The sequence below is a fragment of the Carcharhinus amblyrhynchos genome, unplaced genomic scaffold, assembly GCF_965287045.1.
Source record: "Carcharhinus amblyrhynchos unplaced genomic scaffold, sCarAmb.v2.hapA scaffold_38, whole genome shotgun sequence".
Classification (NCBI taxonomy): domain Eukaryota; kingdom Metazoa; phylum Chordata; class Chondrichthyes; order Carcharhiniformes; family Carcharhinidae; genus Carcharhinus; species Carcharhinus amblyrhynchos.
Genome location: NW_027649779.1, coordinates 1248632 through 1263663, shown reverse-complemented (window position 1 = coordinate 1263663; position 15032 = coordinate 1248632). Strand labels below are relative to the sequence as shown.

Here is a 15032-nt window from a genome sequence, read left to right as displayed (position 1 = left end):
ATCAATGTTCCTTTTTTTTGCCAAGGTGCATGAACCAAAATGTTTGCCTTCATTCGGATTTTTTAACATGCGTAAAAAAGGACAATAACCATGTAATTTGCAAGAAAAGATGAAGTCTTCTTGTTTGTTCAGAGACTGTGATTCATGTCCCTCAGCACACGGTTTAATTGTTTCAATGGGGACATTACAAGATTTATAAATAGGAATTTTCACTGTGTGTGCAATATTGTTTAACTGGGAGTGGTCTCTAGTTCAGTCAGCGATCATTGAATTTCAGAGTCATGCTCTGGATTATACCACTTGAGCATCGTATCCTTTGGGTATTTTACGATAGCCAAAGGATTTACTACCCGGTCCTTGCCGTAGTTGGTGTCACTGGTAAGTCATATTTCTCTGTGTTCATTGTCCTTGTCGATGTTACCCAGTTATTGATATCATTCTGTGTAACCTTCATGGTTTGTAGCTGTGAATGGACTGGAAACATTTCTCGTTGCCACACAGATATCCTCACACTGCCTGACATTCACTTTCAATCTTTCCACTTTACGGTTGTCGTTATGTAACATGATTTCCAGTGTTATGATCCACAGCCAATTCCAAATCAGCTGATTCAACATCTACAACTGCACAGTCTTCAGCACAATCAAAGCAGAGTCATCCAGACCAGAAATATTTGCTCCAAACCTACTGGCACCATTGTGACCCCCATATATAAATCTGAAGAAGGCAGCAAATTGGAGACTTTATTAACTGGTGAATGTGGCCTCTTGCTACATCATTGCGGGGCTTTTCTGCTGTGAACTTGGTCTCGAGCAGAATAGGTGAACTCATTCTATTCTGGGGTGGATTTAATAAAAATGTTCCAGCTGTTCCCGAGGATCCTGAGAGATTGTTTCTCTTGTGCTCAGTCTAAAATACGAGTAAATTGTGTTTCTCTTCCTTACAGTGAATGTATTGACGATTCTTATCCTGTCACGAGGGAAGTGTGGTCTTTCCAGAAGTATGATACGTTACCTCATTTCCATGTCAGCAGCGGATCTACTGGTCATTATCATCGATCTCATATTGAGGCAAATTCCCATTAAGTTTGAATTTTTAATCATTTACCAAATTAAAATATGTAATATCCATGCTGTGCTGCTTTATGCAGTCACTGATTGCTCTGTCTGGTTCACTGTCTCTTTCACCTTTGATCGATTTGTGGCTATTACTTGTCAGAAGCTGAAAATAAAATACTGCACTGAGAAAACTGCAACAGTGGTTCTCGGAACTGTGAGTGTGCTATTCAGTGTAAAGAATATTTTCTGGTATTTCATGTATGGTGATAGATATGAGTTTCAGAATAATCCTCATTTTTGTGATGTTGGCGTTGATGCCCTCTGTTCTGCAGCATGGGGAGCAGTTGAAAATCTGCATTATATTTTAACACCGTTCATTCCGTTTTTGTTGATTCTGTTGCTGAATGTCTCCACCATTACACACATTCTAGGGTCGACCAAATTCCGCAGGAGACTTTGGAGCCACAAGCGTATGGATAGTTCAAAGGACCCAGAGACAGTGAAGAGAAGAAAATCCATTATCTTACTGTTTGCTCTATCAGGAAATTTTACCCTACTGTGGTCAGTTTTACTTTTCTACTCCTTTTGTGATCGATTATATAATTTAAACTTAATTCATTTCTATATTCCTGCATTTGTGCGGGAATTAGGATTTATGCTCCAACTTCTGAGTTGCTGCACCAATACATACATTTACGCAGTGACCCAGACACAATTCAGAGAGGATCTAAAGAATGTGATCAGATCTCCATTTACTGCAATTGTAAAATTACTTACAGAATAAACAGATGTTTTGTTAGAACAGTGTGTTTACCTCGTGTTCTGCACAAAACAATATCTCAGTGAATCATACACAGTGTAGACATATTTTGTGCCACCAATTCTGATTAAAAAGTGTATTGAAATTGTAAAAACAAATAAGAAAATGAATTGAGTCCAGAAAAAATCCGGATTCAAATCAGCTAATACTAATTAACCAGCCTGGACATCATGTTGACCTCCAGTTTTGTACCATTCTGTTAACTTGCGCGGATGTTTGCATTTCACTTCAGCTGCAACACAACTCCCTCAGTGAAATGAATCTCAAAACTCAACACCCGTGAACTCTCTTCACAATTCCACCCCAGCTCACCACACCCCCACCCTCCCATTCAGCTCGACCCTCAGCCCAAACAGTCCCACCCACTTCGCATAGTATTCATTACTGAATTTAGCAATGGTGAATTGAACAGATTGGACTAGAGATTCATGGATGAATGGATTATTTGGCAAAGGTGGTTGCAAATCTTCCCCAGTAGGTGTAGACAAAGGTCATGGGTAGAGGAGGGCACTCATAATGTTGAAATGCGGCGTGGGTTCATTGGGCCGAAGGGCCTGTTTCTCGTGTTGTGTTGTTCTTTGTTCTTTGTTCAAATATTAGCACTAAACTTCCATGGATTTACGGCCGGTGCGAGACGGCAGCTTGAGACAGAATGTTGGAGTGGCAGTGATTGCATTTAGTAAAACTCACTGGCAGTATTTGACAATGCACTTGGTACAATTCTATTTCTCTTTCCCGTGGGAGATAGTGACTAGAGATTGGAGATGTATATTTAACACGTGTATTTGTACATTCGGTGGCGTTATGAAACGCAAATCCAATTTTGAGTGGGAGTGGCTGAAATTTCCTGAACTCTGCCATTCACCTGTCACAAATTATCACTTTTAATCTCACATAATGGACCTAACTCAACGTTGTTTATATTTCCATGAGAATTATTTCAAAGGATGCGCTGGCCCTCGTAACTAGGTGATCTCCTTCAAACCGAGAACCTTCTGGTGGCCCATAGAAGTTGGGGCGTTAAGAGAGATCCAAGCCCTCTCTTCCGTTTGTCCTCCTCTCACTTTTTCGAACGGTGAACTATCTTAAAATTTGGAATATTACTGCCTCATTTCAGTTATGATACAAGTCCACTGCTTTTTCCTACAGTTTATGTTAGCTAAACTTTGCGTGGAAGCTCCAGCAAGAATTGGACTCGCGACCCCTGGTTTACAAGACCAGTGCTCCAACCACTGAGCTATGGAGCCAAATGCTACCAGCTCATTGCGGTACTAGTAACATTATCAGTGGGTTGAGGAGCAGGATGGGGTTTGAGGTCGGAGATTTTTGATGAATGGGGAAATGTCTGAGGTGGAGAACAGGAAGTTAAAAGACGCAACTTGAAAGTGATATGATTTGACATGTGTGCTGTGTGTGTATCTGACATGTATGTTGTGTATCTGACATGTATGTTCTTCAGAGTTTATCGTTAGTGTTACATCTCTGACTTCTCCAGCTCCGATGCCAGTTCATCCAGCCGGAAGATTTAGATGTTGTTCCCTTCACAGACGCTGTGGGGCGATAGATTTCTGTGTTTCTCCTGAGAGGAGAGATTCAGTGGGATGAGTCTGTTCGCTCTGGAGTTTAGAATAATCAGAGATGATCTTATTGAAAAATCTGAAATAGGGAAACAGTGTGACATGAAAATCTTGAGAGGGTTCCCCCCCGGCCCCTCCCCTGGCTAAATTATTAAGAACAAAGAAAAAATACGGTGAATGATGTAAGAGGATTTTGGAATGCTTGGGAAAGGTGAAGCTAAGAATTGAAAGATGTGATTGATGTAATTGATGACTGAGAGGGATGGATAGAAACTTTGGGGATTCAATGTAAACGTTGAAATCTGAACAAACTGAGACACCAAATAGAAAAGCCATATTCTCTCCATCCATTTTAGGTTATGGAAAGCCCCATAATCCATCTACCCGGCTAGCTTAGTCGGTAGAGCATGAGACTCTTAATCTCAGGGTCGTGGGTTCGAGCCCCACGTTGGGTGTCAATGTTTTTAAAACTTTGACTCATTCCTGGGTGAATTCCAGATCACCGTTCCTCCAGGAGTGCCACGGCTCAAACTGAGTCTCTCTCTCTTTTCTCCGTTGTTCATCTCACAGTTGTGAATGAAAACTGCCTCCAGGTCACTGGAAGGCGGTGAGCTAAGCGCTGAACTCAGCGAGAGGTTTTGTTCCCATTTATTATGAGATTTAAACCCAGATCTGCGAGATTGTGTCAGTGGAAACAACAATCATCTCCATTGTAATTCAATCACGCCAGCCTTCCATCCTATCAAAAGCCTATTTGTTCTTCCATCCTCTCTGTCTCTATTTTCCTTGACTCTGTACTTGCTTGAAAACCATTAAATCATCAATTTCTTCCAGTTAGGGTCAAAGGTCAGCAACCTGTATCATTCACTCCCTTTCCCTCTCCACAGAAGCTGTTGAAACTGATGAATCTTCCAACATTTTCCGTTTTGAGGTGGGATTTGCAGCAACTACAATTCCGTCTTTTGGATCACAGTGGATCACTTTTCTCTGACTGAACCATAACTGTCTCAATAGTTAAATGGCTGAGGTTTTAAATAAGAAGAGCCCCGAATATGTCACCCTGTCTGACATGAAATGAAACAAAATGAAAATTATTAATTATATCATAAATGCTGCTAACACAATATAGATTTCATTGTCAGTATTTGTTGTCCATCCCTGTTTCCCACTGAACTAACTGTGTTGTTGGGCCATTTCAGAGGGCAGTTTAGACTCAATTACATTGTCTTACATTCTCTCTCCAGAGATGCAGTCATGCCTGGTGAGATTTTCCAGCATTTTAAGTTGTTCTTTTAAGTTTCAGCATCTGCAGTAATTTGCTCTTGGCTGAAGGAGTCATTCCTGTTCGATCTAAACATGCGTTTCTTTTTCCTCGACAAACCCTTCTGAAGGAATTGGAAAAACGCTGCAATGTATCGATCAGATTAAGGCAGCAGCTCCCATCTTCCCTGGTGGTCTAGTGGTTAGGAATCAGCGCTCTCACCGCCGCGGCCCGGGTTCGATTCCCGGTCAGGGAGTGTAGATTTTATTGCTGCCGACCAGCACAAGATTTAGGAGGGGCTGAAATTCCTTCCTGATGGAAAACAGGAGCGATCATTGTGTCAGTTTGAACTACCTGGAGAAACAAAATAAACCCATTGGCCCAATGCCGGCAATTTATAATTTCATTCCCCTTGTTGCTTCCTCTATCAAAATGAATAATAATACATTCTACTCCACTACATTTCACTGTAGCTCACCACATTCAAAGATCATTCGTAGCCTTTGCCTCTTCTATAGCTTCTCGTGGGAAATCTGCTGAACAACATGAGCATTTCACATTTCTGCTGTGATATCTGAGATTTGTATCTCATTGATCATCATTACTGTCTCCATTGCTTCATCCCAGGTCACTGTCACTACAGATATAGTCACACAGTCATTCTATCACCTGCAGTAAATGATATTCCCTCCCTTTGCTTTCAGGTACATTCACCTCCAGAAATTGATTACATGGTGAGTATAATGTTCTGTTTAGCTGACAGTTTATCATCAATCCCGTTCCAGAATGGAGTAGCACCGTGTCAAAGTGGGTGGGAGTTGGTGACTCCACCAGTTCTGAAACCTCATTGAACCCCCGCGTATTTAGCCCCGCCCTCTCACCCTCCATCGCTCCAACTCATTGATAAATGTCACTATTAAAACTAATGATGGTGAACTGAAGACGTGGAATCGAGATTAATAAATGGTGTTGGTCTGCGGCCGGGGCGAGGGGGGGGGCGCGGGGGGCGACGGGTTTTGGTTTGTGGGGGAGGGGGTGGATGTCGGGGGGGGGGGGGGAGGGAGGGGTTGGGGGTGTGGAGGGAGGGGGGGGCGGAGGGCATGGGAAATTATGATGGATACTGAGATGATGATGTCCATGAAATACTAGCCCCAAACTCCCATTGAGTTACATTCAGATTCAGATTGCAGCTCGGAACAGAAAATTGGATTGCCTGCGATTACACTTAATAAAATCCCGTGTCAGCATTCGGCAGTGAGATTGGTATAATGAGCTAATAACTCAAATCAGTGCACAGTTAGTCATTTTGAGACTCTCATGCAATTTACAGTGTGTGTTATAGATCAGAGTGAGTTAGAGCCTGAATTGTGCTGAATTAAACATTATAACAAGCAACTACATTTTAAATATACACAGAACGCAATATAGAGGCAGGGTTCGGCTGGATTTCTAAACGGACGAAGGAAAAAAAATGAGCGCCAAGGAATAGAAAATCCAGCGAAAAGTAGATATGTGTCCAATTATAATGAAATATTATTTGATAATGTCTGGATGAGAGAATAGACAAATCTTTAAATCACTAAAATGTATGGTTACACGATAATTAGCTTGTAATCGACATGTTCACTAGCCGGAAGGCAAGTATTAAATTCGCTATCCTTGGCCAGATTTCCCTGTGAATGTTACTCACAGAGATACTAACGCCATAGCATAACTAATTGTTCCCTTTCCATGGAAACAGGGAAATAATTATTCCTCAAACCTGCTGCACGAACTTCGTGATTAAAGTGATACAACACCACCATCTGCTGGCGGACCACTGTAACTGCAGGCGCTGGTGCTTGTGACTCTGCGAACCGGTTACTGAAATATGAATATTGAACGATATTGTCCGAGATTGGAGTTTATAGAAGGCTTTCGGCTGGCGTATTCGCCCTTTTTATAACCAGGCACCGCAGATAAATCGTGTTCTTCATTTCCCATTGGGAGATAATGTCTGGAGATTGAAGTTGGGATTATTTGAAACTTCAAATTGTACATTCGAAGCAGTTTTCAGACGGTAATCAAATTCAGAATCTTAGTGGGTAAACATTGCTGCCCTCTGCAATTCGTTTGTCAGACATTTTCACGGTTTAGTCTTTAAAAAGGCACAACGAATCAGACATTGACAGGGAGGCACACACACACACACACACACACACACACACACACACACACACACACACACACACACACACACACAGGTATTGGAGCCTACAGAGAAACAGGGGGGCATACACAGATTCAGGGACACATATAGAGGTAGGGGCACACTAGATTCAGATACACCAAGATTCAGGCGCAGACATATACAGATCCTCGTAACTCGAAAGATGCAAGGGCACACACAGAATCAGAGGTATATACAATGTCTCAGCTTGTACACGACCAAATTTTCTCTCGTAGTTCCAAACTTTTCAATGAGTTGAAGCAGGCAATTGTTTACCCGTGAATGCTGATAGTGAGAAAAATAGCAAAAAAACCGTCTCTGGGTGGTCTCGAACCACCAACCTTTCAGTTAACAGCCGAACGCGCTGACCAATTGCGCCACAAAGACTGAAACAACAGCAGTTAAATATATTTTAAACTAGTGTGTGAATGACCACAATTCTATTTCTGAAAACCTGTTCCAGAACTGCAGCATGACCGCACTGTTTACAATTCTATACAAGTCTCTTTAGTCCCGTTGATCCTGCAGCACTGCTGTAGTGTGTTTCTCCTATGAACGGGCAGGTAAAATGAATCCATGTCTCTTATCACAGGCAGGAATTCAACGAGAGGGAAGGGAAGGGAACTGACCACCAGTAGCCCAAAGATCCAATACTTTCCACTCAATCATCAATAACACCATTCACAACTGCACCTCCTTCCGAATATTGTGATCCATTTCCCTCAGGATTTAATTCCAAGACTTAATATTTCCCTTGTTTTCCCCCAAATTTTGGCAGGAGATTCGCTTCAATATGCAGAGTGAACGGAGAAAGAAGAAGCTTTGCATTGGCCGGGAATCGAACCCGGGCCTCCCGCGTGGGAAGCGAGAATTCTACCACTGAACCACCAATGCTGCTCTTAGCACTATATCCCCGCATGCTCTCTCTTCCTTCATACTAAGCAGCAGTTACAGTTTTCTTACTTTGTCCTTTCATTCCCCAAATGCACACAAATGCTCTCACTCAAATCTCACACGCAACATCGCACAAGCCTCTCATGCTGTTCAACACCTTCCTTTCATTCACAGCCGCATCTCAAACTTTCAACCTTCCTCCAAAACACAAGCACTCTGCAACAGTCCCCCTCTCACACCGCCTCATTCTCCTAAATACGCCTCTGCTTTCACCACATCAGTCTAAACACGCTTAAAACTTGTTCAAATCATTTGCACACTGTCTCTTCCACTCAACTCATATCACTACAATACGCATCATGCCATTCTGCAAAAGCTTTAAGTTGCTACATATCTTCAAAGCTGGTACCCAGTGCGACACCAGGGCAAACTTCCACTTTCAACACTTGATGGCACCTATATAGGGTTACAAGTTAGCTCGGAATGAGTTAAAAAATAGGGCTTAGGAGAGCTAGTAGGGGGCACGAGAAGTCCTTGGCAAGTCGGATAAAGGAAAACCCCAAAGATTTTTACTCTTACGTTAAAAATGCATTAAATCTTCCTATATCGAGGCCAGTCTGCGACATCTGAAAGCAATGAATCCTAACCACGAGACCACCAGGATCCCATCTGCCTGATTCTCCCAGATACTGGTTACAGGAATGTGCACAGCGCCAATTGTCCGCACTCACACACTCCTTCCTGTCTGTTAAGATTTGAAATTGTTTATATTTTTCACATTGGCTTCCAGTGTGATGAAAGCAGAGCTGTGATAAGCTGATGTTGTTCAGTGGATTTACTGCAGTAAGGTTTATGTGAGTTCGATGCAAACATTGGTGTTTGAATGTGGTCAGTTACAGTGAAATTTAATGCAGTGGAAAGTAGCCTACTCATTTTTACAGGAGGAACCAGCAAGGGAAATATAAATATGAATAATTGTACAACGGGACTGATATTTCTCCCTGCTGTTCAAATTGGCACAAGTATTGATCCACGATTTTCAGGTTGGTCCCTCGTCTTGGTATCCGTGGTGTAAGGGTGAGCACTCTGGACTCTGCATCCAGCGATCCGAGTTCAAATCTCGGTGAAACCTTGTTTTAATTTGCAAATACAGATCACCGATTGGCTGAAGGGTTTTTCATTTAAATTTATCACCAAGTCCTCATGGAGAGGAGAATTTGCCAGCCCGTTCAACTGCTGTTACTCAATTCAAGGGCAATTCGGGATGATAGGAAATGAATAAAGACAATCTCAATAATGGACCTTTTCCTCACAAGTAATCGCAAACATTTTGACAGTTTCTGCCTGAAACTTTCGATACGTCGAGCTAATATGTAACAACTATCCCACAGTCACATGTGGGCCAGTGGCGCAATGGATAACGCGTCTGACTACGGATCAAAAGATTCCTGGTTGACTCAGTGCAAAGTTTTAAAAGGTGTTCACAAATTCCTTGTTACTTTCGATGAAAAAAGTATGTAATAGCTTCGTACTTATTCAGACAAATGCTGGCAAGCATATTTTCATCTTCTCTGGGGAAAGTAATGTTAGGAAATTGCTAATGAACAGCAACCGACTATTTTAAGGTTTTTTTTCGGTTGAAAAATCATTTAATAAGATTAGGATGTTAAATAAATGCTAACCTCAAATACATTTTGGACAAAATTCAACATGTCTTCGAGAATTTACACTATTTTATCAATTTTTTCATAAAATTCAGCATGTATGATTTTGGAGAAAGCTTTTGAAGCTGAGGTCAGTGCAAAGATAATATGACTGTAACAGCGAGCTTCTGATAATATTCAGCACCAAACTGAAATCATACAGACTTCCCTCACCCTAGCAGGTTTCAGATGTTGATGAACTATGTTAGTCTGTACCTAAACCTATTAAATTGTCTTGTAGACTGGATGGCTTGCTGATATGTGCAGGTGTCAAAATAGGAAGTTTCTTTCCTGGCAATGCATCAAACAATTTATCATTTCTTATTTGACACAAAGCATTTGAGGCCGAGGCCAGAGCGAAGGTACTATGGGTGTAACATCGAGATTCAGATAATGTTCAGCAACAAAATGCCCCGGCCGATGGAGGCATGCTTTAGGGTGTGAGGGGCAAGGTTTAAAGGAGATGTTCATGGAATGTATGAAGGGCCGAAGGGCATGTTCCTGGGCTGTAATGTTCTTTGCTCTTTGTACTGTCATTTTTCTTTTCCCAAAACTGAGTTTCAAACTCTGTAGCTCTATATTTAACCACTCCATCTCTGATATCTTCTCCACTCACACAACCCTATGAGATGTCTGTACTGATCTTATTGTGGCATCATGAGCGTTCCACATACAACATGACTGACATCTATAAATTCTCATATTGAACATTTCAATTGAAATTTCAAGGCAAGCAGAGCCTTTTAAGCAGAATGGTCCAGATTCCCATCCCCTTTAATGTGAACAAGTTGTTTCTGATTTCACTACAGAGGCTGCCTATTAAACAATGACTGAACACAGGGGGTGAATGTGAGAAGCTGAACTTTCCAGTTGAAGAGGTTCCCGGTGTCTCTGAGCAGCTGAACTGGGGAAGCCTTTGGGCAGAGACTGAGCTGCTGCTATTTCCCTTCCTGACCACCAGAGGTCGCAGTAACTCGACCGGACGCTGCTCCTCCCAGTATCACTTCTTGCCCACTCCTGCCCGGCCGCTGCTCGTTGGCGGAACATCCGGGTCATGTAGAGAGGCGGGGCCAGCCGCCATGTTGCCGTGACGTCACCATCAGCCCCTCCCCCCGTCGAGGAAAAAGCGGCGGTTCAGAAATGTAGAAAGTGAGAGAAATTCCCACCCGGAAATCCCGCCCGGAGCGGAATTAAAATTAAATAATATTCATATTTTTATAAAGAGGCATGTGGCGGAACTGCGCATGTGCTGTAGTATTTTCCCAGAGCGCACCGCGCGGGTGTGATTGAAAAACAGACGCAATAAAAAAAATGTTCCCGAATGGAGAAGGAACCGAAAGTCTGACGGGTGAGGATGTGAATAATAGTCATCAAGATTCAACATATTAAAAGATTAAAAGGTAACTGCCTGGGCGCATGTGCAGGAGGGGAATTCCCCCAGAGTGCCCTGAAACTAAATATTGAAACATATACAGAGTATAATTGTGCAATGAGCGTTGACAAGATGTCATCTGGACTCGAAATGTCAGCCCCTTTCACTCCTTATAGTTGCTGCCAGTCTTTGTGAGACTTGCCAGAATTTTCCCTTTTCGTTTCCGATTCCAGCATCCGCAGTAATTTGCTTTTATTACTGAGTATAATGGATTGAGATTATTCGAAGGAAGATGGAAATGACGCATTAATGAATGAGCAGAAATCATTGCTCCTTTCGATATTTTCGACACTGACACTTTTAAGTTTTGATGTTGGGGATAAGTTGTACAATCAGATTGAAAGTAACAGTTATCTTCCTGAATTCAGTGACATGGGCTCTCAGTCTAACCATCGGAACCTGCAGCAACACAGCGCAGTTGAACATTGCAGACAAGCAGATTTGCGGTTGTGTATTTCAAGTTGTTTCTGTAGTGTAGTGGTTGTCAAGTTCGCCTAACACGCGAAAGGTCCCCGGTTCGAAACCGCGCAGGAACATTTAGTCAAATTTTAGCTTTCTGATGTCTGCTTTGGAGCATTCCTTGATTTCAGTTTGTTGTTCAACATTATCCGAACCTCGATGTTAAAGGCATGTTTTCATTTCTCTGATATCACTCTCAAATGTCTGCTGGAAAATAATAAACTCCTTTTTGACGCACTAACAAGAAAGTTCGATTTTGACACCGAGCACTTATTCCCATCCTGTTCAGTCTCCAACAGAATTTAATGGGTTTCTAGGTGCAGACTCATATGGTTAATCACCATCTGAAGTATCTGATAGTACTGTGTGCTCAAAAAGACAGATACAAGTGATACTGTAAGTGAACTAGTGGAAATGGCGGACATTTCACAGAAGAATCTTTTTAATGGCTTTTCATCATTAAGAAACAGGAAAAGCCACTCAGACAGATGAGGGAATCGATGCTCAGTTCGGATCTACTGGACTTTCTTGTGAAGGGCCGGATTTTATGCGCCTGAATGTTTCACACCCATAGTGAAAAAAGCTCAAGTGTGAACAACAGATAGTTCTTGATTCCCCTCCAGTGAAATGTAGTTGACTTTGTGTAAAAGCTGACGACAGCCAATCTGAAAATTGTGATCTGTATTACCCGGAGATGTTATTCGTTCTGTTGGTCAGTTATGTTTTCAATTCAGTGATGATCAATATCCCTTGAAAGTTATTTGCTTTTGTTTGAAAGCTGACTGTGGTCAATTTCAAAATAAGTACCATGGGATGTGTCTTTCCCAGTGATTCGCTTTCTTTTGTCGGTTAGTCATGCTTGCAATTCAATGCTGTCTATTTCAAAGTTATTCAGTCCAGAATGAGGGCATTTCGTGTCAAATAAATGTATTGAAGTTAAAGGTTGAATCAAAGAACCGGGAAGGTGCAATGTGATTCGGTGGGATTTTTATTCTCCGCCCATTTTCATATCGGCAAATTGTCACTTTGTGCAAAAGGAGGCCATGATGTTCGGTTAGTGATCAGAGAGCGCCCTCACGTGGACAGTACAGCATTGGAAACAGACGCAGAACCAAGACCCGAGATATCTGCACTCAGAGACACATCCAATACAGGCACAACACTGGACAAGAGGAAACTTCCTCTCAACATCCACACTGTTAGCACGTCTTAGAGTTTTGAAGGTTTCAGTCAATTTGCCTCTTACTCTTCTGAATTCTTGTGGGCACAACCCTGACATCACCATCCTTTCCTCATAGGATAACCCGCTCATATCTGGCAATAGTTCAATGAAACTCCTCTGAACTTTTTCTAACGCATTAACATCTTTCTGAAGAAAAGGAGACAAGTAGTGTGCACAATATTCGAGATATGTCCAATGCCCTCGCTAATGCCAAAATTTCCGATCTATCTTTGTGTGTCAGCATATTTAACATTTATATCTTCACTCTCTTCATCACTGCAGGAATCATCCCACTTATATGTTTCTTGACCCATTCAGCCCGAGTGTATTTGTTCAAGTCAAATCCAGATCAATTAACTTGTTTGAATTTTATGCTGTGTGACAGAGATTGTTTGTGAGGATATTTCTCTAAATGGGCGTTCAAAAGTCATGTGATACGGTGCTGCCCCACAGTCTTGTTCAATGGCAGAAGGATCTTGACAATGAGGGCGCGGGTTGAAGTAAATTGGTGGAAGAAACATGGAGACATCACGAAAAACATTGTCAGACAGTGAGTGATCCAGATCTGGAATGTGCTGTTTGAGAGTGTGGGGCAGGCCGCGCTAATTAATGGTTTCAAAATGGTATTGCATATGGTCTGAAAATGAACAAAATGCTAGACTGTGGGGTACAGAGTGTTATTGGATGAATTGCCCCTTTAAAGGGCCAACACATACATGAAGCTTCAAAATGCCTTCTTCTCTGCTGTAAGTACTTTGTCAATGTTGAAAGGGAGACAGTGTCATAGTGGTAATATTTCTGAGAGAGTAATTCCGAGGCTAGGCAAATTTCTCAATATATATATTCAAATCCACTTACAAAATGCTTTAAAATGCAATTACAATTTTGAATTTAAAGTTCGTTTCTGTAATTGCGGCCATGACAAGAAATATATCAGATTATCTAATGCCCTGCAGAAAAGGAAACCTTCCATCATTCCCCAGTTTAGCCCAGAGGTGACTCCAGGCGCACACGTGTTTGGCGATTACGTGCCCTCTATGATGTCTAGAAAACCAGTAAATTCAATGTATTAGCGATTGTAAATATATGCTGGCCTCACCAGCTGGTATACAGCCCATCAAAGAATAAGAAACAGCAACTGAAATCAGCATTTCACAACACCTGCAATAGCAAAATTCGTCCAGGAGATGGCAGTGAAACAGTGCTCTTTGGCACGACACGATACAGACGATCATCTCAGTTATTTCCTTAATAGGCTCAGTCTTTGTCCATCCTAAACGTGACCCAGTTTCTCTGACACGAAATCATATTTCTGATTATCTGGCAATAATTCTCAGTTGATTCTGTACTCAGGAAAATCCCAGTTGTTACAATACTGCACCAAGCCTCATTGTACCATTCATTCTGGCAGTTATGACAGCACGGAATTAATTCTCGCCTAATGTCATGAAACTCCATATATCCGCTCTTTCTTCACTGGACCCTCTCTCTCTTGATAATGCACCAGGACATGTTACTGTTTGCATTACACGAGGCTCTGTGTCAGTTATTACATTGCTGGAACCTGCCACGTATAAAGAAACATTGACAATAACTCAATCACTGCTGCACTCGTCCGCCTCCCTATTTATACCGAATAATATCCTGTCTCTAATTATTATTCTATTTCATGATTCATTTATTGCTGCAATTGCCCCTGTCAAAGTTTATATCAATCTAAAGGTTTGGTTTGAAATTACTGCATCGGTTTTGTCTCAGTTTAAATTATACAATGGCCAGAATCAGACATTACACTGGGTGACGGTTTTATTGCGCCAGCTGTTGTCTCCTTTATCAGTGTGCCAAACCACACTTTGCTCATTTTACACATTACCCTTTCTCAATTATTGGTTTATTCTGCATTACCTCACTTGTTATACCACTGGGCCATATCTCTGTTTATATCACACTAGATCATGTCTCTATTTTCTGATAGCGCTGATACGCTGGAACCAGTCTCAGTTTAAATTACAGCGCACATTGTCCCTGCATATATTAGAATAGACCATGTCTTTGTCAAAACTGAGTATAGCATGTCTCTGATTATATCAGAAAAACACCACACTGGCTAGGAATATACTGTATACACTCTCTCAGTAATGACTGAACTGGACCCAGTCTACATTCATATTAGTACAAGTGCTGTATCGATATCTGGTGCATTCTGCTCTGTCTCTGTATTACTGCACAAAACCCGTCGCTCGTTTATATTACAAGGATCATATTAGTTGGATTGGCCATGCAAAATTGCCCGATATTTTCCCTTCGTGTATGTGGATTAGCCATGGTAAACGTGTGGTGTTAACGGGGATAGGGCAGAGGGGAGGAGCTGGGTGGGACGCAGCATCGGTGGGCCAG

At 41.9% G+C, this 15032-nt stretch overlaps 1 protein-coding gene and 5 non-coding genes across 6 annotated transcripts in view; 3 read left to right on the top strand and 3 right to left on the bottom strand.

Annotated features, from left to right (window-relative positions):
- Window positions 1-3052: 3052 nt before the first annotated feature.
- trnat-ugu (transfer RNA threonine (anticodon UGU)) lies at window positions 3053-3125 on the bottom strand. Its single transcript has one exon. It is a non-coding gene; the product is annotated as a tRNA-Thr (tRNA).
- A 712-nt stretch (window positions 3126-3837) lies between these two features.
- Window positions 3838-3910, top strand: trnak-cuu (transfer RNA lysine (anticodon CUU)). The gene has a single exon. It is a non-coding gene; the product is annotated as a tRNA-Lys (tRNA).
- Window positions 3911-4900: 990 nt separating this feature from the next.
- On the top strand, window positions 4901-4972 carry trnae-cuc (transfer RNA glutamic acid (anticodon CUC)). The gene has a single exon. It is a non-coding gene; the product is annotated as a tRNA-Glu (tRNA).
- Window positions 4973-7238: 2266 nt separating this feature from the next.
- trnan-guu (transfer RNA asparagine (anticodon GUU)) lies at window positions 7239-7312 on the bottom strand. Its single transcript has one exon. It is a non-coding gene; the product is annotated as a tRNA-Asn (tRNA).
- A 436-nt stretch (window positions 7313-7748) lies between these two features.
- Window positions 7749-7819, bottom strand: trnag-ccc (transfer RNA glycine (anticodon CCC)). Its single transcript has one exon. It is a non-coding gene; the product is annotated as a tRNA-Gly (tRNA).
- A 1413-nt stretch (window positions 7820-9232) lies between these two features.
- Window positions 9233-15032, top strand: part of LOC145362363 (Ig heavy chain Mem5-like) — a 45182-nt gene continuing 39382 nt past the window's right edge. The window contains exon 1 of the mRNA XM_080218426.1: window positions 9233-9332. Within this exon, the coding sequence (XP_080074552.1) occupies window positions 9233-9332 (100 nt within the window). The remainder of the gene's footprint in view (window positions 9333-15032) is intronic.